Source organism: Amphiprion ocellaris, chromosome 10 (genome assembly GCF_022539595.1).
Source record: "Amphiprion ocellaris isolate individual 3 ecotype Okinawa chromosome 10, ASM2253959v1, whole genome shotgun sequence".
Classification (NCBI taxonomy): domain Eukaryota; kingdom Metazoa; phylum Chordata; class Actinopteri; family Pomacentridae; genus Amphiprion; species Amphiprion ocellaris.
In genome coordinates this window covers 27,079,405-27,105,702 of record NC_072775.1, presented here as the reverse complement: position 1 = coordinate 27,105,702, position 26,298 = coordinate 27,079,405, and the positions used below count along the sequence as shown (strand labels likewise).

The window sequence follows — 26,298 nt, the reverse complement described above, 5'->3', positions numbered from 1 at the left end:
GTTAGCCTGGCAGGCGAGAACTACAGTGAAGGATGACTTCTCATTCCCTGTGGTGCGTACATTCACCGTACTGGTCCCTGTTTTCTCCACAGTGCGGTTCAGGAATATCAAAGGTGAGTGGAACCTCGTCCATGTTGATGATGCGCTCTGGCCAGATCTTGTTTTCAGTGATCTTGTTTTTGCAGTATGCATGGAAAGTGGCCAGCTTTTCTTGGTAATCTTTTGGCAGTTGCTGCAAGACAGCAGTTCGTGTGCAGATGGAGAGATTACGTCTTTTCATAAAACGAAATCACCAAGAAGGACCGCCTCTAAATTCATTGATGTTCATGTCGCATGCTAGCGCTGTTGCCTTTATTCGAATAGTGACTATAGAGACGCTTCTACTTGCTGCTCTCTGTTCAACAACCCACTGTTCGAGTTTGTCCTCTAACTGTGGCCATCTCGCTTTGTTCCCTCGGAAACTCTGTTTAGTCTTCTTTACTTGGCGCAGGTCATCTTGTTGCTTTCTCCACTTCCGTACCATTGATTCGTTAATGTTGAATTCTCTCGCTGCTGCTCTATTCCCATGTTCTACTGCATGACTGATAGCCTTTAGTTTGAACTCTGCGTCATAAGCGTGTCTCTTGAAAGGTACCATTTTGGGGTCTTTATACACACACAAATGGTGTGGGACTGGAATTCCCCTTTACCGTTTTTACCGCTGTTACTTCGGCGACGCCCCCTGTCTACGATAGCCATAATTAACCAATATTGATCCATATATAAGGCGCATCGGATTATAAGGCGCACTGTCAGTTTTTGAGAAAATTAAAGGCTTTTAGGTGCGCCTTATAATTTGGAAAATACGGTAGTAAAATTCAGAGAGTCAGTCGGAGATATGACAAAACGGTAAAGGTGTACAGGTGAGAAGAACGGACTGTGGAAGATGGAGAGGGCCACAGTGCAGAAGAGAATAATGTTTGTGGTTGGACAGACTATTTTTTGTTTAGTGAATGCAAAATATTATCATGTACTGCTTAAGTTTTGCTGCGTTATGGACACTTTATTAGGTTGAATGTAGAAATATGATTGCACCAAGGACAGGAACATATTTTCATTTGAAAGTATGGATGATGAAGTCATTCGTTTGGATCACAAGGACAGTGGGAGTCAGTTGGGGCTGTCTGAGGGACATGAATTTAAACCTTTTCGGTACTATGAGCATAGTATGTATGAATATGGCCGAATTATGGATCAGGAAAGTAATTTATACAAATCATAAATCGTAGCTCTAAATACTGTAAAAACTCAGATTTATTTTAATAGCAGAAGTTCATGTACAGATTTTGATAAAATTAAAGAAAATTTAGGTCAAGTAAAGAATTTTGAGATTAGTGAATATGATTTAAATGATATAAATAGGGAGAACAAAATTGAAGGAGGGGTGGCACTATAGCTGGGTCTCAATTCAAAAGTATGCAGCCTTTGCATCCTTTGAAGTCTGGGTCCTTCGAAAGACACAAAGGCTGCATCTGAGTGTTTAATGAGACAGTCTAGTGTATGACGGCCTTCTTGCTTGCGTCGTCATGTCCCATACTGCCGCTCCTGCTGCCTAACAACCCGCACTGCCAAATTTTTTCCCCCGAGGATAAGACTAGAAATTGTAAAAATATAGCAAAGTTCATAGTAAAGCAACATGTTAAATGCTGTTGATATTAATGGCTGTACAGTTGGAAAATAAACATTTTAAATTGCAATTGTTCACATCAATAACATCACCAAACTTAACCGACATTTTTTAAAAGTTTTTGAAGCCTGTTGAGTTTTTAATATGTGTATCATTAGTTGCTGGAGTGAGCTGCAACACAGTACTTACATTTTAACGTATAATCCTTAGCCAGTAATAAATCCATCTGTTCAGTCAGGTTGTGAGCAGTTAAAATATCAGCTGTTGACCAAACTGTCACCAGTGTGCAATGAATGTTGAGATATGTTGGGTCACGAAAAATTTCCCTGATGCATCCTTTGCAGCTGATGAAAAGAACGTATTTGTCAGCTGCACTTGAAGTTATTTTCATGTCTTGATGAAATGGGACAGTCTTTGTCGTGCTGATGCGATGCATTCAACCTTCAAATGCACCCTTCAAAGGATGCAGCCTCTGAATGGGGACACAGCTTATATGTGGATAAACATTTCAACTGTAGCACGAGTTTATATTAATTGATTATCAGGCAACACATTGTGCTACTTTGACAATACATTCACTAATATTATGGAAAATGAAATGGTTAGTGGATTACTAATAAATTATATAAGTGACCACTTCCCAGTCTTCACAGTTACAATTGTAAAGACAGTAAATGGACAAAGAAAATCAAATACAAGCTTGTGCAAAATGAAACAGCTATGAAAACACTGAAAAATGAATTACTTCTACAAGAATGGAACATGGTTTACAAGGAACATGATGGTAACACAGCATATGAGATCTTTCTGAATCTATTCGTGACATTGTACGACAAATACTGTTCCATCAGGTTAGTCAATGAAAAACAAAACCATAGTGGAAAACCCTGGATTTGAGTCGGCTTCAAAATGCCTCAAAGAGGAAAAAAATACTATATGAAGAATTTATAAAGAAGAGAACTACAGAAGCTGAAAACAGATATAAGAATAGATTAATGAATGCCATGAGAGTTCGTAAGAAAGAATGTTATGATTGAATAGAAAAGAATAAAAACAATATTAAGGTCACATGAAAAGTACTGAATAATTACAAATAGAATTAGAACTGAAAGCTACTGTTACAACCCGGCTATCTAGGGTAACCCAGTTGCAGCAATTACAAGAGCAAACAAGCACTGAATTTCCAGAGTTTTAGTCCGTTTTATTTTTTTTATTAAGGAGTAGGTTTCAACACATGAAGTGAGGGGTCTGGAAGCAAATGGGTGCTGGCATCAACTGGCCCTTTTAACAGCTCCTCGAACCTTGATTGCAGTGATAGTCCCTCCCCTGCTCCAATCTCAGCTCCAGATGTGTGGTGGGACGGACATGGAGGCGGGGCGACAGCAGTACAGCACACAAAAATACAAATGACCAGACAGGGGGAGGCGGACAGAGGTGCAGGACCGTAACACTACCCACAATATTTTGTGGAAAACAAAAGAACTATAAATAGTAAATAAGTTGTTATGAACTTAATAAATTCTTTGTAAGTGTTGGACCAAAACTATCAGATGAAATGAAAGATCCAGGGACTAAGGTCAATGTTGCTCAAACTCCTAAATGAGAGGGAATACAAGATATGGTTAGTGAGTGTACACCAAAGACATCTACTGACTAATGAAATTGACATGAAAATTATAAAAAAGAAAGGTAACAAAGGATTGTTAGCCATTGATATACACTGCCCGTCCCCCCAAAAAGTCGCACACTCTTAATATTTCGTTGGACTGCCTTTAGCTTAGAGTACAGCGCACATTTGTCATGGCATCCTTTCGATAACCTTCTGCAGTGTCACAGCATGTATTTCTGTTCAGAATTCCATTAATTTTCTGCCAAGACCTTGTACTGATGATGAGAGAGTTGGAACGCTGTGCGAAGTCTTCTCCAGCACATCCCAAAGATTCTCAATGGGGCTGAGGTCTGGATTCTGTGGCAGCCAATCCATGCGTGAAAATAATGTCTCATGCTCCCTGAACCACTCATTCACAATGTGAGCCCCATGAATCCTGGCATCATCATCTTGGAATATGCCTGTGCCATCAGGGAAGAAAAACTCCATTGACGGAAAGACCTGGTGATTCAGTATATTCAAGTAGTCAGCATACCTCATTTTTGGGCACATAACATTGCTGAACCTAGACCTGACCAACTTCAGCAACCCCAGATCATAACACTGCCTCCACAGGCTTGTATGGTAGGCACTAGGCATAGCCTTACTGATTTCTGATTAGCCTCACTGATCAGTGGTTTAGTTTCCCTACATATTGTGTGCATGGAAATGTTCTTACTTTCACTATTAAATATAGTTGTGAGTTCTACTCTTGATTTCACCAAACATTTAAGTGATCTCTGATCATGATCTTCCAAGAGTTTGTTCTGACCACATTTTGTCCTTGAAGATGGTGGTTCACCATTAGCTTTCCAGGTTTTAATAATGTGTTGGACGGTTCTTAACCCAATTTTAGTAGTTCAACAGTCTGCTTAGTTGTTTTCTTTGCTTGATGCAGGCCAATAACTTGACCCTTCTGAGACAAAGTTCAGGAAAGGATGTTAATGCATCCTTTCCGTGACCACAGGATAACTTCCGACATGGTTGTTTAAGAAATGAGAAGCTACTCACTGCATCAGCTAGGGTTAAATGAGTTGTTGCCAGCTGAAATGTATTCATCACTGCAGTGATTATCCATTTATGGGCTCTTACCTATTTGCTCAGTTAAATTAAGGTGGCGACTTTTCTTTTGGACAGGCAGTGTATATACCTACACCGATCAGCCACAACATTATTACCACTGTCAAGTGAAGCGATTAACATTGATCATATTGGCACTATGTGGTGTTCTGCTGGAAAACCTTGGATTTTGGCATCCGTGTTTATAAGACTTCCAAATAAACATTGTCCCAGAACAAGCACACTCCCTCATGCAGTTGGCAGTACCAAATGTCACTGACCCCCACCACATTACAAAAACATCAATCACAAACATCTTGAGGAACATGACAATTGCCCAAGATGTTGATTTGACCTCCAAACTTCCTAGACCCCATTCTGATCAAGCATCAACAGAATGCAGTGAAACAAGTTTGATTCCCTGCACAACCTAGAGTGCCTAATGTTACTCCTTTGTTGTATGTACATGCTGCGTGCCATTCTGGTAGGGGGCTCTATTTTTCCTGTATGCTGTTGTTCAAGTGAGGAACCAAATTGCCAGTCATTATCTTGGTGTAGTTGAACATGGCAGTTGCAAAATAAATTTTTCTGATCTAAATGTGGAGTTACCTTTTGCACAAACACCTAAAGGATCCACTGCAAACATCCTGGTGTCAGACCCCATAGAACAGCCTGAGAGGTCCTCTTGTCCATGCCCTACACAAAATTAGGCAGGTGGTCATAATGTTATGCGAGAGTCCTACTACTACTCTGAGTCCAAATCTTTTAAATCCTTTGTGCGGTCCTCCACAGGAAATGCTTCCATAACTTGGTTACAGTTTGAAGCCACTTTGTGAAGTCACAGATTAGATTCACCTAACATGTCTTTGGTTATTGTTAAAAGATCGACAGCCTCCTCTGGTGTGGCCACTGATGTGAGTCCATCATCGACATAAAACTGTCTCTCAACAAACTGTCTTGCATCAGTGCTGTGTTCCTGCTCGCCCTCTTATGCAGCCCGTCTCATGCAGTACAGGGTGGGCCAGAAAGATTTACCCATCGTATATTTCTATTTTGTTTGCTTACCTTTTATCCGAGAAACCTAAAATTTTGGATAGTGTCTCCTAAAAGGCATAGGTGTTGATGTACCTGAGTTCATTTGTATACTCCAAATGGTTGTCAAGTATGGCATCAAAAGGTAAGCGCGACCAGATTGTGGCCTTGAAGGAGGCTGGACTGACAACAATGCAAGTCATGAAAAAGGTGAATGTTTGTCGTAAGACTGTCTACAATGTCATGAAACGGTACAAGGAGACTGGCAATACCACCAGCAAGCCAATCCCTGGAAGAAACGTTCAGTCCGTACCAAAAGGAATGTTGAGAGGGTGAAGAAGAGAGTCCAAAGGAATCCTCGCAGGAGCATGAGGGCAACAGCAAAGGAAGTGAACATCTCAAGAACTTCACTGAGAAGAATCGTCAAACAGGATCTCGGATTGAAAGCACTAAAAATGCAACATAGACAACTGATTTCAGCCGCTTCTAAGAAGAAACGGCTTGACAGGGGGAAAATGATGTTGCAGGAGATTCAGAGTGCCACAGACAAAGTCATGGTTTGGTCTGATGAGAAGATGTTCACCGTTCAGGCAGTGGTCAATTCCCAGAATGACAGGGTTTATGCACATAGTGCACAGCACCTACCCGAAGGCTGCAGAACTCATTTTCGTCGTCAAAAGCCAGCTGGAGTCATGGTGTGGGCTGCTGTTGCATCTGATGGCTCAAAGTCTCCTTTGGTCTTCATTCAGGAGGGTGTGAAAGTGAACAGCCAGGTGTACCTTCAAATGCTTGAAGAAAAAGTGTTGCCTTGGTGTACCAATGCGTTTGGAAACCAGTATGTCTTCACACAAGATGGTGCACCAGCTCACACATCCAATATCACACAGGCCTGGTGCAAGCAGCACTTTCCTGGCTTCTGGGACAAGAACATGTGGCCTCCATCAAGTCCGGACATCAATCCAATGGACTTTGCGATCTGGTCTATCCTGGAGAGGGATGTCTCAAGAGTGTCTCACAGCAGTGTCACCGCTTTGAAAACAGCTCTGATGAAGTCATGGTCAAAACTTGATGCAGAGACAGTGCGGCGCTCATGCCAGGCAGTGCCAAGTCTTCTCGAGGCTATGATAAAGGCAAAGGGTGGCCATATTGAGATGTAAATCTTTTTGGTGACAGAGAATAAAGTATAGAAACTGTGTTCAATGTTTCTTATGTTTGTCTGCAGGCATTTTTGGGTAGTACAGAAAAAACGATGGGTAAATCTTTCTGGCCCACCCTGTACATGGCTGCAGCGGGTGACAGGCTGTTACCAAAAGCATGAACTTTGATTCTGTATTCAATTATGCTCTTTGTTATGTCATTGCCCTCAAATCAGAGATAGCAAAGATAGTCTCTGTGGTCTGCACACACCTCAATGCAATAAAATATTTGCTGTATGTCTGCAGTCAGGGCTATGGGCTCTTTTCTGATCTCAACAGGACTCCTAACAGAGAGTTGTTGAGATTGGGTCCGCTAAGATACACTTGGTTTAAGTCATCACACTCTGCACTAGAATGAAAAACAATCCGTATTTGATCTTCTTTCTGTGTGTGGTATACGCCAAATGTATGCAGGTATCAGTGTTCTTTACCTTCTGGCAGAGGTGGCGCAAGTTCAGCTTGATTGTCCAGCATTTTCTGCATGAACTGGATGCAATAGTATTTCATTTCCGGTTTCGATTCGAAAGTCTTTTTGAGTGAGTACATGCGTTTCAGGGCTTGCTCTGTATTGCTCGGGAGCCTCCTTCTTGGGGAATGGAAGGATAGAGGAGCAATCCAACCGTTCTCTTTGTTCTGACTAACTGAATTGTCCATGAGAGTAAGGAAGATTTTGTCATCTACAGACAGTGTGACCTTATCATCTGACTTGGATCTATCAAACAAAGAGTGACCCAGCTTGTCTGTGTTGTATGTAAATTCATTAGTGTCCATACACTTTGTGACTGCCTGTGTGTTTTGGTGTGATGTGACACCATAGTTCGCTTTCACTGTAATAACGTTTGGACATCATTCAAAATAAGATGTGACCACTATCTAACGTGTGTGTCTTGTAAACGTTCACCTCTGATGTACTGTGAGCTTTCCCTACACACACCTCTCCCACAATAACCCAACCCAAGTCCAATCTTTGTGCTTGGGGGTTGTTATTGGGCCTGTCAATCTGCTCCCGTACTTTATGTACCTTGAGGATGTCCCTTTCCAGGAGTAAGAGGATTGGAGCATGGTGGTCGACAGGTTGGATTTTGTTTGCAATTGGAAGCAGATGGGGATGATGCTGAGCAATCTCGGGTGAGGGTATTTCAGTTCTATCGTCTGGCACTGAGTCGCATTCAATCAAGGGAGGTAGCCGGATATCTGTTTTCCTGTCCATGAATTGCATGATGTAGTTCACTGCTCTCCTCCCTGTGGTTTCTGTTTTTCCTGAGCAGGTTTTGAGTGTGTATGGAGCAGGCGTGCCTTTGATTTCAAACAGGTTAAAGAACTCTGTCTTAGCCAGAGATCTATTGCTTTGTTCATCGTTCACTGCATACACATTAATTGCTCTGTCTTTCTAACCTTCTAGATAGGCTTTCACTAAACAGATCTTAGAACAAGAACGTGCGCTATTACTTTGGCCACATACCTCTGTGGACTTGGAGGTGATAGAAGGAGAGTTCTCAATTCGCTCTTCACCTTTGTTTTGTTCATCACTTTCTGAGGTGGGGCCCTTGGGGACAGGAGTATGACCTGGATGAAGTGCTGATATGTGCTTGGGACTGTTGCACTCAACACATTTAACTGCCACTTTACAATCTCCTGCAATATGCTGAACTGAACCACAACACCTGTAGCAAATGTGATGGTTTGCTTTGAGAAAGGCTTGTCGTTCCTCGATAGGTTTGTCTCTAAACATCTTACATTTTCTGAGCGGATTTGGCTTTTTGTGAATTGGGCACTGTCGATCCAATTCCTCTATTCTCCTTTGCTCAGGACCACTTTGACTTTTATCTACAGCATTTGTTTTGTGTACTGACACAGTGGCTTTGCGATTGTATGGTGTGGGCTTTTCTGTGTGCGTAGAAGCTTGACTATTACAGCGGGATGTAGTGAAGCTTGGATGGTTTGTCATTTTAGCTTGTTTCTGCACAAACTATACAGAAAACTGAAAAAGGGGGAAATGACACACTATGAGTTTCTTTGTATTGGGTCCCCACAGTTGTCCATCCTTCCTGTAGGTTGAAGGGAAATTTCTCTACTATTGGTCTTACCCCTCGATCTGTGTCCAGATACGCAAGACCTGGTAGCGCACCATCTGCTTTAGCACCACAGGAACTCTAAAAGGAAATCACCAAATTCTCTTAGCCTATCATTGTCTTTGTTTGATAGTCTTGGAAAGTTTTCTACCTTTTTCAAGAGTGCATCCTCAATGGCCTCCAAGGAGCCATAACACTCCTCAAAGTGCTGCCATCTTCACGCCTACAGAAGGATAGAGGGTGTGTACTGCACGCATCTTTTTGGCCTGCTCTGAAGATTTTGGCCCTAACCGCTTTGTGAGCAGGTCTAGTTCCTCTCTAGCTGACAGATTTAAGTCTTTAGTTGCACTGACAAATGAGGCTTTCCATGCCCAAAAGTTCTCAGGTTTGTCATCAAACTGCAGTAAGCCAGCAATGACAAGTCTTTGTGGATGAGGCACCTTGCAATATCTTGTGCCCCATTTCACTCAGCGGAGTTGTTGCATGTAGGTTGAAAGATGTGAGCTAGGGGGTATAACAGATGGGCGTTTGTTGTACCCTCCGTTAGCTGTTCTTTTTTTATGTCTGGTTTCATTGGAGGAGGAACATACTGGGTTGCAGTTGTTAGCTGGATAAGTCGTCGGGTCTGTCTGAAGCTTCAGAAAAGACTGACTTGCAGTGTTGTGCGACATATTCACTGGTGCGCTGTACTGTATCAAGAGGCTAAGGTTCAGCAGGGGGCCCTGTGCTTCTCTCCCCACTCTGATTCTCTACTTCTTCGTAGGCAGCAACTTCTGCTTCTGCTGCAGTCACTGCTTTTTGAGATTTTAGAATGTGGAGGATAGCATCTAAATCTGCCTTTTGCTTTATAATGTTAGCCTCTTTTTCAGCAAATGCTAGTTGACCCTGGGCTGCTTGAGCCCTGGCGTAGGCCTTAGTGGTTAAAGACCCTGATGATGATGCATGGAACTGCCTGCTGGTAGCCGTGGACCTGGTGTTTAGTGGCGGTGGAGGTTGCTGCATATCCGACGGTTGGCCTGTAGCATCTAGCTGCTCCGTGTCAACATCTGGACAATGCTCTGCGTCTGCTTCATTTTGCAGCTCATAGTTTCTCAAATAAGCTCTTCCTGAACGTAAACTCATGTTTGCTCAGTGTTGCTTGAACCTGCTGAGAAGACGTCTTCTTACTTTGAATGTCTTTACTCGTCTTTTTACTGTGCTGTCCTCACAGCATGTGACTGTACTGCTAGACAGCCAGCGAACCATTAAGACACTCCATACACAAGGCTTTCTTTTCTTGGATTAATGAAGATATCTGTTTTAAAATGTGACAACTTATAACTGTAACATAAATACAAAAATGCAGTTACCATCTATTGTACATGTGGCATGCTAAAATACAACAGCTAGCTAATACACATTGGTAACATCAGTAACTGCTAATAGAAACAACATTGAGTTTCCAAAACTTACTCAAGAAATAATTCATAACTTCTGTGGTATTTATATAAGTGCTTTGTACACGTGGTACTTACAAAGATGAAAAATTCTCAAGGCTCACAGTTTTAGTCAATGCAGCATATACATGCGGTTTTCCCAACCCTGTTTCTGCCGTAACGCCAATCTGCCTTTCATCGAGAGAAAAACCATCAAAGATTGTCTATATGTGAGATGAACACTCACTCTGCAGAAACCAAGACGATCTTTTATGAAGAAGTGTTTCATTCCGGTAACTTTTTAACCATAGCCCTTCAACAGTTTTTACCCTAAAATCAACTTATTTATTTATACACTATGAACTTATCTGTAACCTTTTAACTAACTTGTCACTGTTATGAAATTATTTATGTCTTTGATCCAAAGGCATGACACAAGGCATCAAAACTATTAATGAACACATGGAATTATATAGTAAACAAAAAAGTGTGAAAGAAGTCAAAACATGTTTTCGATTTTAGATTCTTCAAAATAGCCCCCTTTTGCTTTAATGACAGCTGTGCACACTCTTGGCAGTTTCTTAATAAGCTTCATGAGGTAGTCTCCTGGAATTATTTTCCAACAGTCTTGAAGGAGTTCCCAGAGGAGCACTTGTTGGCCCTTTTGCCTTCCCTTTGCGGTCCATCTCATCCCAAACCATCTGTTTCGGGTTTCGGTCAGGTGACTATGGAGGCCAGGTCATCTGACACAGCACTTCATCACTCTCCTTCTTGATCAAATAGCCCTTACACAGCCTGGAGGTGTGTTAAGGGTCATTGTCCTGGTGAAAAACAAATGACGGTCCAACTGAACACAAACCGGATGGGATGGCATGTCACTGCAGGATGCTGTGGTAGCCGTGCTGGTTCAGTGTGCCTTCAGTTTTGAATAAATTCCCAACAGTGTCATCAGCAAAGCACCCCGACACCGTCACACCTCCTACTCCATGCTTCATAGTGGGAACCGTGCATGTAGAGACCTTTCCGTTCACCTTTTCTGCATTGCTTAAAGACATGGTGGGTGGAACCAAAGATCTCAAATTGGGATTCATCAGAACAAAGCACAGATTTCCACTGGTCTAATGTCCATTCCTTGTGTTTATTCTAGAGATGTGTCTGCTACTAGAACACTGTGTGGCATTTATGTGGGCTCTAATCTGAGGTGCTGATAACTTGCGATTTCTGAGGCTGGTGACTGGGATGAACTTCTCTTCAGCAGCAGAGGTGATTCTTGGTCTTCCTTTCTTAGGGTGGTCCTCATGTGATGTTTCATCGTCGTGCTTAATGGTTTTTACGACTGCATTTGGGGATGCATTCAAAGTTCTTGCGGTTTTCCGTACTGATTGACCTTCAGTTCTTTAAGTAATGATGAACTTTAATTTCTCTTTACTTAGCTGATTGTTTTTTGATGTAATATGGATACGGATTCTAGCAGTTTAATAGGGCTGTCAACTGTGTGTGTATATATATGTGTGTGTATATATATACATATACATATACATATATATATATATAGCGATGATATTCAAAGCACTGTCTTGAAAAGTGGTCTGTTATGGGATGGCTACACTGTTAGCCATTAGCGGGACTGTCATAGCTAACATTAGCTCTGGTGCTAAGGGCAACATGTTTTACATTGAGGTGACACCGTCGGCTTGAAGTGCTGTGGTGATCAGAAAACTCTTTGTTGCACAATTTACATACAACCACGCCTTAATCCAAGCTGACATCAGGAAGATTTTTAAAGTACAACTGTCCTCCCAACGAGCTCAATCTGGTCTTCCTTCACTGTTCACCAGTGCGCTGACATCACTCAGTGCTTCTTCATCGCGGCTGCAAACAGACTTTAGGTTCATTACCGCCCCCTACTGGGCTGGAGTGTTTATCAGAGTTACTGGTGTGCCAGAAATGAGGGAACTGAGAAAGGTGCGATTAAATGTGTTAATTTATTTAACGCATTATTTTCAGTGTAATTAATTAATCGAAATTAACGCGTTAAAGTCCCAGCCTGAAGAATGCAATGTACACGACAAAAAATGCAGCTGATTACATAATACTTTACGTCCTATTTGACATGATTAAGCTTAATTGTATCCCCAGGGCATATAAGAGGCCATTTCATGTCATAAGCAGCACTGCACATGCAAAGGCCTAGAGTGATTTCCTGCTCACATTGAAGCCGTAGCACAACTCAGAAGTTGTCAGCTCTCACATAATGCCTAAAACAAAATAATTATATAAAGTCACAAAGGCAGCCATCTTGGCACTGCTGGAAATTGACATGAGTGAGAGACAGGTAGTGAAAAAACTGAAGATCTCCAAGACAGCCGTTCATTACACCAAGAAAAACAAGCCCAACATGGTACTATCAAATTGCTAGCTGGTCATGGCAGCAAACATCTTTCTACCCCACGAGATGATCATGCACTCATCCGTTCCTGTGCCAGGAATCGTCGTCAGACCTCTAGGGACCTTAAAAATGAGTGGGCAATATCGAGAAATGTGACTTGTTTGTTCAAATTTCAGTTGGAAACCAACTTCTTCAAGCTGGTCTGAAGTCACACAGGGCACAGAAGAAGCCCTTCATCAACGAAAGGCAGAGGACAGCCCAGTCACTCTTTGCTGGGGATCACAAGAATTGGACTGTTGGTGATTGGGCTAAGGTTCTCTTCAGTGATGAATCCAAATTTCAGTTGATGCCCACTCCAGCCAACTTACTGGTTAGGAGGAAGCCTGGAGAAGCCTACAGTAAAATAAGGGTGTGGATCAGTGACGATCTGGGGTTGTTTCAGTATGGGTGTAACAGGCCAAATGCAATTGTGTGAAGTGCCAAGGAACCAGGTCATGTACAAGGCTACTCTTGAAAACAGTGTTCTTCCATCAGCTGGAAAACTCTTTCCTGCCTCGAATGACTGGATTTTCCAACAAGATAATGCCCCTTGCCACACACGGCACGGTCAGTTAAAGCCTGGATGGAGAACCAAAACATTGGAACCATGTCTTGGCCTGCTTGAATGCCACATCTAAATCCAATTGAAAACCTGTGGAAAGTCATCAAACGTAAAATAGAGAACCACAAGCCCCAAACCAAAGCAGACTTGTTTGAATTTGTGCAACAGGAATGGGCTGGTGTAACAGAACAATGTCAGAAGCTGATGGAGAGCATGCCAAGACGCATGGCTGCCGTCATCAAAAACAATGGTTCTGCAATCAAGTGCTAACTCCTGTGTGTATCATGTGACTAAAATTGACAGAAAAAAACATGGAATGCCTAAAAGCACTGGTTTTGGTAGTGCAATGCCATAGCTATTGATGTAAGAACTTAAGTGATTTTGGTTATTTTCAAGAAAACTACGGAAAATGGCTAGATATCAGCTCTTAAACTCTTATGAGCTATAATGTTGTTTTCATTATATTTGTCCAAACAAATGTACCTTTAGTTGTACCAAACATTAAAATGAAGACATTGAAGAAAACAAAAGGGTGGTTTAATAATTTTTTGCCATGACAGCATTATCATGAAATGTTTGTGGAATAATGTTTTTTGTCTTCCAAAAGGCGTGGTTGCATTAGACAGAGACGAATACAAATGATAGTTTTTTTTTTGTTTATTGTTTGCAAGAAAAACTAGCAACACTAAATTCTTGACATGAAACTGTCAAGAATTTACATTGAAACATGTCAGTTCTCAACATTGTCAGTATCAAGTCAACAAATAACAGAGAATGTGTTCAAAACTGAATAAAAAAATAAATCATCACATCATCAAATGAATATTTAGTAGTCCTGCCATTAGCATGCAGTAGAGCTCTAATCCTGGCTGGCATGTTCCCCACGAGCCTTTCACACTGTTGAGGGGTAATCTTGTTCCATTCTTCTTGAATTACTGCTTTTAATTCTTCTAAATTCTTTGGTTTATGCTTTGAAACAGACTTTGTGATAATCCACCACAGATTTTCAAACAGGCTTATTCTGGTGATTGACCTTGCCACTCTAAGACCTGGATACTTCGCTCCTGCAGATAGTGCTACTGGCCCTGGATGTGTGGCAAGGGGTATTATCTTGTTGAAACATCCAGTTCTGACCTTGATGGAACAGTGCATGTGCAGAAGGGAGCATGTGGGTTTGGAGAATGGCAGTGAGATGACCAACACCAGCAGCACTCATGCATCCCCAAATCATGACACTGCCTCTACCATGCTTGACAGTAGATACTGTACATGCCTGGCCTTCTGCCTACCCTCACATTAGCAGGAGGAAGATAAAGCTGGAAACTGGCCTCATCTGACCACAGAATCTTCTTCCAGTTCCTGACTGTCCAGTTTTTGTGTGCTTGGGTCCAGTGATGCTGGGCTAACCTCTGTCTCTCATTGATCAGGGGCTTCTTGACATCTTTGTAGGACTTTAAACCATGATCTAAAAGTCGTCAACACACAGTGCTGGTGTAACACTGGACACCAGTTTGGTTTGACCACTGCTGCTGAAGCTCCTGTGTTGTCATTCAGCAGTTTTTTTCCTGCACATGTGAATCAGGATGCGATCATTTCTTGCTGAAGAAACCCTTGGACACCCAGATCTTGGTTTGTCTTCCAAGCTGTTGGTTCGTCTGTATTTCTGCAGAGTGTATCCAACTGCTGAAGGACTGCATGTACCCCTCCTGGCTGAGAATCTGTATCTTCAGGCGTATTTCCTGCATTAGTTTCCTTGTTTTAGCCATTTTTGTCTCTGAAGAACTTTAAAATGTGCTGGCTTTATATAAACTGTGTATAAAAAATATATAAAAAATGTGTCTTTTATTAAAAAGCACAACCTTCATTAGTGGATCACTGTTACCATAATGACCCAATACTCAAATTTTTTTATATGTATTTTTATGGAACCAATAAATTTGAAATTTTTAATGTTTTTTTTTACGGATTTGTATTTTGGCTGTTACTGTACTAAAAGAAATTGCACTTGCAGACCTGACAGTGATTCTGAATGCAATATTTCACAAATGCATGGAGTGTCCAAAAATGTTTTTCCACCACTGCTGTATACTAGTCAACCACAATATCTGCTTAATATCAGTCTCTCCTAAACAGCTTTTATAGAAAATTGACATGCGGCATCTTAAAACAAAGTGACATAAGCTAAAGAGAAGACCATCTGGTAAAAATATCAACTATAATCTGTTGGTGATTGTTTTGTCACATCATTTTTTTCCTGCATTTTACACCTCACTCAGTCTTTTTCTTTTGTCCCCTCTCTGTTCTTGCTCTAGGTACATATCAGGGTCAGTGGACAGGTGGGATGCGTCATGGCTATGGTGTACGTCAAAGTGTTCCATATGGTATGGCTTCTGTCATCCGCTCACCTCTACGAACCTCACTTGCATCTCTCCGCAGTGAGCAGAGTAATGGTACAGTACTACGTGATAGCCTGTCTGACAGCCCTGCTGGCACACGTGGTGGATTTGTGCTCAACTTCCACTCAGAAGGGGATAGTTCAGAAAAGAAGAAAGGTCTTTTCCGGCGTGGCTCCCTTTTCGGCAGTCTTCAGCGACTGCGCAAATCAGACTCAAGATCATCAATTTCCAGTAAGCGCAGCTCAGCACACAGTGACACCACCATGAGCCGAATCAGTTCAAGCGATGCCAACTCTACCATCAGCTTTGGAGACGGCGACCCTGGTGATGACTACCTGCCTCTAGAGGACAATGTGGATGCCACCACCACCGAGTCTTACATGGGCGAGTGGAAGAATGACAAGCGCAGTGGCTTTGGTGTCTCTGAAAGGTCTAATGGCATGAAATATGAAGGTGAGTGGTTGAACAATAAGCGCCATGGCTATGGCTGCACCATCTTTCCTGATGGCACTAAAGAAGAAGGGAAGTACAAGAACAACGTTCTGGCCCGGGGAATCAGGAAGCAGCTAATCCCACTGAGGAACACCAAGACCAAACAGAAAGTTGATCGTGCCATTGAGGGAGCAGTAAGAGCAGCAGCTATCGCCAGAACCAAAGTTGAGATTGCCATCTCCAGGTAAAATGTTTTGTATATCATGAAAGCCATAAGTAAATGAATATTTCTTGCATATTGTGGTGGGTGTTACTGATCTTTTAATGAGGTAGGATCAATTTCATTTGGACAGCAAGTGTTGCAGTACCCCCTTTAATTCTTCAGCCTAATGAAAGTCATCAGGTCAGTTCTTTACTGTCATGTCTTTTGATACTTAGAGTGCTTTACACCTACACTGACTGAAAATGAGACACAGATGGTGGGAGGCTACTTAGGGCAGTGAAGGATAGGGTGTAGTGATGTAAAGAGGGTGTAGGGTTGGTGGGAGAGAGAGTGAAGCCTATATCAAATCTGTTGAAAAATGGATTCAGGTCATTTGTCCATTTCTACTCACCTGATTTCAGCCCCCATCCCCCATTGCTGTGGCCTGAGATGGTTGTCAGACTTGTCCTCAGCTCTCTGGCATTGTTTCAGGTGGTGTTCCAGTTTCGCCGTATAGCTAGCTTGCCTTCCCTGATCTTACTCTTGAGCTCCCTCAGGACCCTACTCAGCTCCTCTCTGTCTCTGGATCCAAAAGCCCTGTTCGTCTTGTTTAGCGGGTCCTTTTGGGGGCCACGCATGGCTTGTTATTGCGAAACACTACACTTTCTTGGTAGGCACAGTGTTCTTCTAACAGAAGTCCATATAGTCTCTGATGCAGTGGGTCAGACCATCGATGTCCTCCCCATGAGGTCTACATAATCCTTTCCAGTCTTTTGATTCAAAACAGTCTCCCAGTCTCTCATTGGCTTCCTCTGACCATTTCCTTACACTCAGAATGGTGAGGGGATTGTTTATTCACCACAGATGTGTAGACAGGGAGCAGATGTACCAAGTTGTGGTCTGAGCAACCAAACTGAGGAAGAGGTGTATGGATCCCTGGCATTTGCATACAACAGATCCAGAGTTTTATTGTCCCTAGTGTGGCACTTAACATACTGTGTAAAGGCATCAAGAGTGGAAGCCAAAGATGCATGGATGAAATCTCCTGAGAAAAGAAGGGGGGACTGTGGGTGTGAAGTCTGTAGCTATGACAGTGTGAAAAAGCTCTCAGGCTACAGCAGCATCCACCCAGGTGGATGTACACAGTTATTGCTATGACATGCCAGAACTCCGTCGGCAGGTAATACAGCCGAATGCTACCAACTAAAAGCTTGATATCTTTAGTGCAGCGCTGCTTTTGAACACTAATGTGCCCAGCGTAGCACCATTTGTCATTGGCAAACATCACTACTCCCCCTCCCTTCTTCTTACCACTATCCTTTGCCCTGTCCATTTACACAAGCTGAAAACCATCCAAGCTCACAAGCAAATCTGAAGTGAGTTCATTCACCCAAGTCTCCATGAGCTGCTAGCTCTTCTGTCTTATTAGGGAGAGATCTTACATTTCCCATAATAACCTTCACTGCATGCCACCAGCCACTCTCTACCCCCCACATTTCCTGTATGCATGTGCCATTGCTGTTAATTTTCTTTAAAAAAGGCAAAAAAAAAACCCCAAAAAACTTCAATCAGTGGTTCTTGCCGCATCAACTGCACATACTAAAGGGTTTTTTCCACAAGCGTCTACTCGGTGTGGTATGGCTCGGCTCATCTTTGTTTGTAAACTTTTCCATATGGACTAGTACCTGGTACGAGGCCTATTTTCAGTACCTTCTCGGCTGAGGTTCCAAGCAAGCTGAGATGAGCCGATACTGGCCATGTTTACATGAAGTTTTTTAATTCGGAATTATTAATTCAGAATTAACTCATTCGAAATTAAAGTTTTGTGCTTTGCATTTACATGGAAATATTAATTCCGAATTAAGGTTTACATGGACCACACGTTTATCCCCTTCCTTAATTCCACTTTACCGCTCAGCGGATGTGCTGAGCCATGACCAGCACAATTAACACATCCAGTTGCTCCTGTCCGACGCACGTGAGGCACGGGAGGAGGAAGCGGCGTTGCAGGTGGATGAAGCGGCGTTGTGGGCGGATGAAGCGGCGATGAGGAGGGAGGAGATGGCCCTGAAGGAGGGAGGAGATGGCCCAGACTGCTGCCTTCAACCAGGCATTCCTGGATGTGCTGGAGAGGCTGGTGAGCAGCCGGCGAGTTTGAGCGAGCCACCTCCCAGAGACTTTTTATACATAGTTTGTATTTACACAGTTTACATTGTAAATAGTTTTGATTTTGATAATAAACAGTTTTGTGACCTATGTGAGTGCATCATAACTTTTCATTTTGTTGGTTAGACACTGTGGGAAAACAGTCAACGGTCTGAAAAAAAAAAATCTGTGTGCTACTACAGAGTTTCTGCAGGGCATTAATAAGCATTAATAGTCATTAAATTGATTTGTGTGAAAATTGAGGCCTTAAATGGCACAAAAAATCATTACATTTTATTCTCAGTGGCATTAAAAATTCTTTTTGCAGTTTTCAAAAAAGATACACTATATTGCCAAAAGTCTGCCTTGACTCGCATATGAACATAAGTGACATCCCATTCCTAATCCATAGGGTTCAATATGACGTCGGTCCACGCTTTGCAGCTATAACAGCTTCAACTCTTCTGGGAAGGCTGTCCACAAAGTTTAGGAGTATGTTTATGGGAATTTTTGACCATTCTTCCAGAAGCGCATTTGTGAGGTCACACACTGATGTTGGACGAGAAGGCCTGGCTCTCAGTCTCCGCTCTAATTCATCCCAAAGGTGCTCTATCGGGTTGAGGTCAGGACTCTGTGCAGGCCAGTCAAGTTCATCCACACCAGACTCTGTCATCCATGTCTTTATGGACCTTGCTTTGTGCACTGGTGCACAGTCATGTTGGAAGAGGAAGGGGCCAGCTCCAAACTGTTCCCACAAAGTTGGGAGCATGGAATTGTCCAAAATGTCTTGGTATGCTGAAGCATTCAGAGTTCCTTTCACTGGAACTAAGGGGCCAAGCCCAGCTCCTGAAAAATAGCCCCACACTATAATCCCCCCTTCACCAAACTTTACACTTGGCACAATGCAGTCCAACAAGTACCGTTCTCCTGGCAACCGCCAAACCCAGACTCATCCATCAGATTGCCAGATGGAGAAGTGCGATTCGTCACTCCAGAGAACGCGTCTCCACTGCTGTAGAGTCCAGTGGTGGCATGCTTTACACCACTGCATCCGACGCTTTGTTTTGCACTTGGTGATGTATGGCTTGAATGCAGCTGCTCGGCCATGAAAACCCATTCTATCAAGCTCTCTGCGCACTGTTCTTGAGCTAATCTGAAAGCCACATGAAATTTGAAGTTCTGTAGTGATTGACTCTGCAGAAAGTTGGCGACCTCTTCGCACTATGTGCCTCAGCATCCGCTGACCCTGCTCCGTCAGTTTACGTGGCCTACCATTTCGTGGCTGAGTTGCTGTCGTTCACACACACTTCCACTTTAGGAGCGAGGAAGTGTCATGACTGGATTTGTTGCACAGGTGGCATCTTATCAAAGTTCCACGCTGGAACTCACTGAGCTCCTGAGAGTGACCCATTCTTTCACACGTTTGTAAAAGCAGTCATGCCTAGGTGCTTGATTTTATACACCTGTGGCCATGAAAGTGATTGGAACACCTGATTCTGATTATTTGGATGGGTGAGCGCATACTTTTGGCAATATAGTGTATTTGATAATGGTATAATATGTATTTATACACTGAGATTCATTAGATATGTGCATCTGCGTAGGCATTAAAAAGCATTGAATTTGACTGGCTGATTTCTGCAGAAACCCTGAACTAGCATCTGCATTCTCTAAAAATTTATGCGTTTAATGAGATTTCACATGTTGTAACACAAACTACTTTGTGGTCCAAAATTCAATTGACTAAATTACACCAAAGCAATACTGATTTAGCAAACTGTATTATTCTTAAAACTGTTTCAATGTTTTTGCCTTTAATTTCCCATTTAGTCTTGCAAACCTTCACAAATAAAACAAACAACAGCGTAGAAACATTTGCAAATGTATAAACGTTTATTTGCAGAATTCAACAAAACAGTTGCAGTCCAAGGACCAGAAAAGCATAAGTATAGCAGTAATAACTTTTAGCTGTTGCACGACAAGTACTGCACCAGTGCATCCCGTACATGTCTGCCCCCCTCCTCTACACTGTGTGACACTGCCACTGCAGGCTCATGTGCTGCTGCTGCTGCTGCTTCAGGTACATCCCATGAAGTCTCATAAGTTTCCCCCTGATCTTCACACAGATTATGCAGAGCACAGCAAGTCAGCACCATCGACTTCACCAGCTGGGTGTCATAGTCATTCCGTTTCAAAAGGCAACGCCACCGTCCCTTCAGCCTGCCAAAAGCATTTTCAACCACTACCCGTGCTCGGCTAAATTTTTGGTTGAAAAAATGCTGTTCTGCTGTCAGTCGTCCAGTGTCATAGAGTGACTTCAAGAGCCAGTCTTGTACTGGATAAGCCGAGTCTCCGAGGATGTAATAGCCAGCAGTCACCGCACCGATGTTCCTGATATGAGGTGGGAAGAGGTTTCCCCGGCTGGCTAACTCCCACAGTATGGACAGTCTCAGAACCCTAGCATCATGCAAGCTGCCTGGCAGTCCAGTAGACACATTCCAGAACTTTCCCTTTCCATCAACAACACCTAGGATGTAGGATTATGGAATGCCAGCCTTTGCGGTTGAAATAGTCTGTGTGGTAATTTTGTGGCGCTATGATGGGTATGTGAGAGCCATCAATAGCACCCACACAGTGTGGGACCATCCCCCTGTTCTCAATATGGACAGCCATTTCTCTGTACCTCTCTTCGTTGGGGAACCGGATTTTTTCTGGCACCAGCAACATTTCTGCTGCAGCACAAAACTCCTGCACACAGTCATGATGCTGACTCCAAAGAGATGGCCAATACTTCTGTAGTCTGAGCCAGTGACAAGCTTCCACAGTGCAATCGCCACTCTCTTCTTTAGGGTCACACAGTCTCTGTAAGTGGTGTTTTGTCGCTCCATAACTGGACACAATTTGATGCACAGGAAGTCCACCGTTTCTTCAGACATCCTGAAGTTCTGCACCCACTGCGCGTTTGTGAAGCCAGGAACAATGAAATCCCACCACTGGGAGGCGCGGTTGAACGCCCAGACCGACAGTTTGCGGCGATAATTTCGCGACAAGAGAGCCATCTGAAACACATACACAGCATACATATTTTACTACCTAATAGCAGTAAGTTGCGGCCATTACAGGATTGTACACGGGACTGATATACGATAACTGTAGCGAAGTGGCATTAGCTTACCCTCATATGTCGTCGTATCCTCTCGTCCTCGGCATGATACTGCTGTATCGCCTCCCAATCTCTCCTGTGTGTCTCTTCTGTCTTTCGCCTCGCCACCCTTAGCTTTCTCCTCACCGCCCTCAGTTTAGGGTTAGGGTTTTTAGGGTTACGGTTTTTCTGACTCTGTTCTCTCATTCTGGATGTGACAAAAAGCCACAGACCCAGCAGCAGACATACCATCGCCTCGATGTCCTCATTGTTCTGTTGCGTTTGCGTCACACACAAATGACGTTAAGGGACTTTCGGCCCGCCGTGCTATGACGACTTCCCCTACGATGAGGTTATATGGAAAAACAACTAAACCGAGATGAGCCGAGTCCAGTACAGAAGTGGCGAGCCGTACCATGCCGAGTAGATGCTTGTGGATAAGATAAAATAAGTCCTTTATTTCTCCCCACGCCAGGGGAAATTTACATTGTTACAGCAGCTTATGTAACAGTAGACATAGTGATATGAATAAAATAATAATAGAACAGTAGTAATAATATTTACAATATATACAAGGGTGAGAGATGAGGATAAAGTGGCTTAAAAGAAAAAAAGTTTACAAGTGCAAAGATGTGCAGTGCAAGAATTGCTGTGCAAATTTTGTGGTTTGGGGTGGTAATGATATGAATGCATTTTGTTAACATCAGCCAGTGATGCTGATGTTGTACAGTCTTATAGCAGATGGGATGAAGGACCTGCAATAGCGCTCCTTCTTGCAGGGTGGATATCTCAGTCTGCTGCTGAAGGAGCTGCTTAAAGACCCCACAGTGTCATGCAGTGGGTGAGAGGGATTGTCCATGATGGATGTGAGCTTTGTCAACATCCTCCTCTCACCCACCTCCTCTATGGAAAAACCCCATAAGATCAACACTAGTCTGACATGTGTCATAAATATGGGGGAGTGTGGTATTCAGTACAGATGGAGGAGGTGTGATTGCATACAGTATATATGGATTACATGTGGGTAAATCTTACCTTGAGAATTTTGTTCTGGTTGTAGTGTTTTTGTAAGGACTTCCTAACTTTGTAAGTGGCCATTGTTAAAGTGTTGTTTTTTAAATTGCATGGCCTCTTAACAAGCAAGCAATGTCACTTTACTAGACATTGTCAGATTACTGTGTGGCTATTATTCAAAAAAAGTTGTCACATCCAGAAATCTGAAACATCACAGTCATACTGCATTCTTCTCTTTTATGATTCACTGGAAGTTGTTGATTGATCAAGTGTTGATTATTGGTCCTAGTCTAACAAAAGCCACCTCAGGCCACTTGATGTTTGGAGTACGTTTAAAAATATAAGTACGCGCTATAGTGCCTTTTTAAACTGCATCAAGTGAAATAACTGGCATTTTACAGGTAAATACACAATTTTACATATCTTATGTCAACCTTTTGAGTATGTTAGCACTCTGCTTGCACAGTGCAGACAACACTCTTGGAGTTCAGTGACAACTACTGCACTCCACCAGACATTCAATTCAATTCAATTTTATTTGTATAGCACCAATTACAGTCAAATTGTCTCGAGACACTTTACAGAACCCATATGCCTGACCCCCAGAGCAAGCCAAAAGGCGACAGTGGCAAGGAAAACACCCTTTAAACACGGAAAAAAACCTCGAGCCGAACCCGGCTCTTTATGTGGGGGGACCCATCTGCCTGCTGGCCGGGCGGGTTGAGAGGGACAGAAGAGGTAGAGAGGTAGAGGGATAGGGGTAGAGGGGTAGAGGGATAGATTTAATCTCCATCTGTGGGATGCTGCTGCTGACCTTCCTCCAGCCCACTGCTTCCAGCTGCCCATTTCACCAATCTACTCTGCATTGCCCTTACTATACTTGATTTGTTCATCTACATATTTTTGAATGTCCCCCCCCACCTCTCTATCTCTATCCCTCTACCTCTATCCCTCTACCTCCACCTGTAACCCTCTACCTGTAACCCTCTGCCTCTATCCCTCTACCTCTATCCCTCTACCTCTATCCCTCTACCCCTCTACCTCTACCCCTCTATCTCTACCTCTCTACCTCTTCTGTCCTTCTCAACCCACCCGGCCAGCAGGCAGATGGGTCCCCCCACATTAGAGCCGGGTTCTGCTCAAGGATTTTTTCCCTGTTAAAAGGGTGTTTTCCTTGCCACTGTCGCCTTTTGGCTTGCTCTGGGGGTCAGGTATATGGGTTCTGTAAAGCGTCTCGAGACAATTTGACTGTAATTGGCGCTATATAAATAAAATTGAATTGAATTGAATAGAGGTAGAGGGTTACGGGTAGAGGGTTAGAGGTGGAGGTAGAGGGATAGAAATAGAGAGGTAGGGGGGGACACAAGCTCCATAATACACACAGTTTAATACATGCATGATAAGACAGATGATACATGCAAAGTATAACTAACATGGAAACTAATTATTGTTTACTGCTATGATGTACGACTCTGGCATTAAATATACTACATATATAGCTGGTGGTAAATTCAAAAATATGTAGATGAGCAAATCAAGTATAGTAAGGGCAATGCAGAGTAGATTGGTGGAAATGGGCAGCTGGAAGCAGTGGGCTGGAGGAAGGTCAGCAGCAGCATCCCACAGATGGAGATTAGGCCAGTTGGTGGGAGAGCAACCACACATCTGAAGCATCCAGCTCTGGGACCAGGGACACTTGGAGAAAGGACACAGGGAGAAACAGAGTGGGTGTAATGCAATAATGGTATATATAGTAAATACATAGGTAGTTAGAGAAGGGCTCGGTGCATCAAGAGAGGTCCCCCAGCAGCCTAGGCCTATAGCAGCAGAACTAGGGGCAAACTAAAGGGCGTCAAGAGGGGAAGTCAGTTGTGCAAATGAAAACACCAGCTCACCCCGTCAGGGTCCCCCAGTCAGCTCTAACTATAAGCTTTGTCAAAAAGGAAGGTTTTTAAGCCTGGTCTTAAAAATAGAGGAGGGTGTCCGCCTCCCGAACCCAAACTGGGAGCTGGTTCCACCGGAGAGGCACCCGATAACTGAAGGCTCTGCCTCCCATTCTACTTTTAGAGATTCTAGGAACAACAAGTAAGCCTGCAGTCTGAGAGCGAAGAGTTCTGCTAGGATAATATGGTACTATCAGGTCTTTAAGATATGATGGAGATTGGTTGTTAAGAGCTTTATATGTCAGAAGAAGGATTTTGAATTCTATTCTAGATTTAACAGGAAGCCAATGAAGAGAAACCAGTATAGGAGAAATATGATCTCTCTTGCTAACTCCCATCAGTACTCTGGCTGCAGCATTTTGGATCAGCTGTAGATGTTTCAGAGAGCTTCTGGGACAACCTGATAATAAGGAATTACAGTAGTCAAGCCTAGAAGTAACAAATGCATAGACTAGTTTTTCTGCATCACTCTGAGACAGGATGTTCCTGATTTTCACAATATTTCTCAGGTAGAAAAAGGAAGTCCTACATATTTGTTTAATGTGTGAGTTAAAGGACATGTCCTGGTCAAAGATAATGCCGAGGTTCCTCACAGTAGTACTGGATGCCAATGTAATGCCATCCAGAGTAACTATATGCTTTGAAAGCAATTTTCTAAGATGTTTGGGGCCAAATACAATGACTTCAGTCTTGTCTGAATTTAATAGTGGGAAATTATAGGTCATCCAGGTCTTTATGTCCTTAAGACAATCTTGCAGTCTGGCTAGCTGATTAGTTTCATCTGGCTTCATAGATAAATAGAACTGAGTGTCATCACCGTAACAATGGAAATTAATACAGTGCTTCCTAATAATATTGCCTAAGGGAAGCATCTTTAATGTCAACAGTATTGGTCCTAAGACAGAACCCTGAGGAACTTAAGTCATTTATTCGATTGGAGGGTGAAAGACAGTATTGCAGCACTCCCAAACCTTGGGAGGGTTTTCAGTGCTTTTGTAGCGATCTCAGGATATTCCGCCTTAATTTTAATCTCGAACACTGGGAGATGTGAAGTTGTCTCAAACATAATTTGAAGGCCACAGTCATTTGCCATCTCAAGCAGCTGATCTTCTTTCAGTATATACAAAGTCAAGTGACCCGGCATGCTCACAAATGGATCACGGATCCATTCCTGTCCGGTCAATGGGTCCTTTGGGGATCAGAAAGTAACGCTTAAACTCTCTCAAAAGCAAAGATTGTCAACCTGGATTGCATGCCAACGTGACTAATTAATCTTCTCCAATGATTGTTTCTCAGTGTCCTCTGATATTTTATCAGTTCCTCTAGTTATGATGCTAGCCAAAACAGGAACCTGTGCTTTCTAGATATGCAGTTTCTCATTAAAATACATGGCAAATGTCCTTATCAGCAAGCAGGATTATTTCCTTGAAAATAGTAAAAGGCTTCTTAGCTTTAGACTAACAAGTAGCCACTAAATATGATGCTTTTTGTGGTACTGTATTTGCTGATGTACTGACCTTCAACAATTGCTTCTCACCTGTGTATTCACATTTTTTCTTTCAAAGAACTCCAAAGGCTCGTCTTTTAACGCAGGATGCTTGGTCTCTATGTGGCAAAAGCAGTTTTGAAGGCTTCATAGCCTCATTGGATAGCCAGTCACCACATATTATATAGAGTGGGTCAGGAGCATGTGAATTACCTGTTGAAGACCCTTCAAGTATGACTCTTGGTATTTTCTTTTAAATGCAAGCTGCATTTAAAATGGCACTTTTGGAGTCTTCTTCTTTCTCAACCTTGAGTATCTCCCTCTTTTCAAAGAAACTGCAGAGACATTTCTTCTTTTTTCGTTTTGGCAGGGGTCAAATTGATGGCTTCATTTAATGACTGGGCATGACAACTGACAGGCAAGTGCAGGAAACAAGCAGAGACAGAAGTGACGTGGAGAC

General features: G+C 42.8%; 1 protein-coding gene across 3 annotated transcripts in view; it reads left to right on the top strand.

The window, feature by feature from the left end:
- The window catches only part of LOC111570366 (junctophilin-1-like), a 61,533-nt gene that overhangs the window by 14,252 nt on the left and 20,983 nt on the right, over positions 1–26,298 (top strand). For all 3 annotated transcript variants that reach the window (XM_023273086.3, XM_023273087.3, XM_023273089.3), the window contains exon 2: positions 15,391–16,150. In XM_023273086.3, coding sequence (XP_023128854.1) covers positions 15,391–16,150 — 760 coding nt within the window. The remainder of the gene's footprint in view (positions 1–15,390; positions 16,151–26,298) is intronic.